This window comes from Nicotiana sylvestris, chromosome 3 (assembly GCF_000393655.2).
Source record: "Nicotiana sylvestris chromosome 3, ASM39365v2, whole genome shotgun sequence".
Classification (NCBI taxonomy): Eukaryota; Viridiplantae; Streptophyta; class Magnoliopsida; order Solanales; family Solanaceae; genus Nicotiana; species Nicotiana sylvestris.
Genome location: NC_091059.1, coordinates 74,031,145 through 74,033,760, shown reverse-complemented (window position 1 = coordinate 74,033,760; position 2,616 = coordinate 74,031,145). Strand labels below are relative to the sequence as shown.

The window sequence follows — 2,616 nt, the reverse complement described above, 5'->3', positions numbered from 1 at the left end:
GTTAATCCAGAAATATTTTGGCTACTAGGAGTTTTATTTAGTCTACTGTTTTTCAAATGATGTAGTGCAGGTGGATGGGAGAACCAAAAAAATAAAAAAAGTTTACTGTTTTTCCCTTATGCTGAAAGACGAACGAGCCATAATGATTTAATTACAAAATTCACTATTATTATTATTATTATTATTATTATTATTATTATTATTATTATCTTTAAAATGGTAACAGCTGTTCCTATTAATTAATGTGAATAATTTTGTCAAACTGGTAATAAATATACTAATTGAAGAGTGTGTAAATTAAAAATTACGAAAATAACAAACTCTAATAACCCCGTCTTTTACAATGTGCAAAATAATGACATTCATTTCTTTTTATGTCATGGCAGTATTTTAATACAGGTTGAAGCATGGCTTTAACTACGTCAACATTTATTATCATCCTTTTCTGTATCACTTACTAGTGGCCTATTTCATCGTTTCAAACAAAATTCAAGAAAAACAAAATGCAACCGTCACGTTGAAAACTTGCTAATACAAATTAATTAGATTAATTTTACAATAATAAAACCAAATAGAGTAATTAATCACAACAGCATTAGCTACTATGTCCCATCCTCATCATCCTTCCCAAATACAAACAAAGTCCGCCCATCTTCCCATCCAATTAACGTAATCCAGCATTTAATACCCAGTAACAAATTGCATGAATTCCGGGTCGGATTCTAATCCATCCATTGTTTCCGGTGCCAACACAACCTCCAAATCAACGCTGCCGCCGCCTTCTCTTCCCGGAAACGCTGATATTTTGCCGTCAAATTTATTGGCCCGCCCGCTCAGAACAGCGATGGGTCTACCCCACCCGAAATCATTATCGTACATTGGAAATCTTGGGGAGCTCCCCATAGTGAGCATAGCTCCGTCGAAATTCCCCAGCGGGAAACACCGTGGGTCACTCTCCCAATCCTCTACGTACTTCCTCACCATATCGTTATCGTGCACCTTCACGTTCTTGTTCAATTGCTCCGCGCACCACCGCAAATCGTGAGATAAAACTTCACCGGCCGACGCATAAGTCGGAATGCTCTGAATTGCGTTGCCGAAATATAGAGGATGGAGCTTTGGCTGGAGTCTATGCCGGCAATTAACTGCCATCCGAAATGTCGTCATTTTGGAAGCATGAAATTTCCTCGCACGTGTCACCGCACGCCAAAGCAATGCGCAAAGTGATTGAAATGATGAGATCTCAGCCGTTTGATTTTCAGTTATACCTTCTGTTTCTGTTTTCCTAACCGCATTCCTCAACCAAGTTAACGTCGTTACTTTGCCGTCAGATTTTTTGATGGGATCGTTACTCTGTTTCCCCATCAATTCAGCGATGTCAATTTCTCCGTCCACATTCCATTTGTGATTGTTGTTGGTCTTATCTTTCAGCCTTAGAATTGATTCCCTGCTGAAACTAAATATCCTTTCCCTCAAGGGTGCGTCCAAAGAGAAGGTAACCTTGGGCCCACCATCCGGAAGTTTAAGCACCGCCGGAGATATCAAAACAGAGTCACGGCTAAAGTCCGGTTGCCTCGTAATCCTCTTCACGCCCCTAGTCAATTCAGCGAAAGTATTGAAGAAGTTCCATAACGACGTTCCATCGATAACGGCGTGGTTGACGGAGCAACCAATGAAGATACCATCGGCTAACTCCGTTACTTGGACAGCAAGAAGAGGGTTGAAATGGCCTTGATAGCTCACAGTTCTGTCAAAAGTGAAGAACTCCTTGACAAGGTCAGGAACGTCAATTGAACCAATGACGTCACGGACGAAAATGTGATTAGCGGCGGCGTGAATGAAACCAGCGCCAGCACCATTGCAGGAAATGTAAACGTAGCCGTCAGAGTCAGTGACAAGGCGACCGGCCAAGGGAGGAAATTGGGTGAGAGTTTGAGAAAGGCTGCGTTTGAGGAGGGAAAGGAGGTCGGTGATGGAGAAAGGAGGACGAGTGAAGAGACCACCTTTCTGAATGTAGTGAGTAGATAGCATAGGAAGGTCTGAAACAGAGAGTTTGAGGTCAGAGAGAGAAGATTTTTGGGAAGGGAAGATGGTGCATTTGGAGAGCAAAGTTACAGCTTCCATGGTTAAACAAGGCATTGTTAATGTTTAGAGCTTTTTGATAAAGGGTTTTAATGGCGGCTTTAATTAATTTGTTTGTGGAGAGAAACTCAGCAAAGTTCTCACTTCGAATTAGGAGTGAAGTGAGGACTGAGGATGAATGAGTGAGTAGGAAGAGGGAGGCTTTATATAAGGTTGGGCGGTGTGGAGTCTTCGGACTTGGTTCATGCATTTGATTAGTGGTAGTTGCTGTTTATTGATTTTCTTTTCTTTTTGTTTTTGCTCATCTCTTTTTTCTCTCTTACCAAATTTGGAGGAGTTGACCCAGCTAGTAATCTGATTTTATTTGGTGACTGATACCCAAAGATATACTATAAAACTGGAGTCCTATAGCAGTGCCAATCTATAAATAACTAAACTGAATAATTGGTGACAAATACTCAATTGGATATTAAAGTTTCCCATTCATTTCATCATTGCGAATTCGAAATTTAAAATTTATAAATTTTTATGTCA

The 2,616-nt window shown here is 40.3% G+C and overlaps 1 protein-coding gene across 1 annotated transcript; it reads right to left on the bottom strand.

The window, feature by feature from the left end:
* Positions 1-488: 488 nt before the first annotated feature.
* Positions 489-2,305, bottom strand: LOC104245151 (uncharacterized acetyltransferase At3g50280-like). Its single transcript, XM_009800721.2, has one exon. The coding sequence runs from the start codon at positions 2,137-2,139 to the stop codon at positions 682-684; it is 1,458 nt and encodes a 485-aa protein (XP_009799023.1). The 5' UTR covers positions 2,140-2,305; the 3' UTR covers positions 489-681.
* Positions 2,306-2,616: the final 311 nt, after the last annotated feature.

Coding starts and splice junctions, on each gene's coding strand:
- LOC104245151 (XM_009800721.2), bottom strand. CDS start 2,139: ATGCCTTGTTTAACCATGGAAGCTGTAACTTTGCTCTCCAAATGCACC.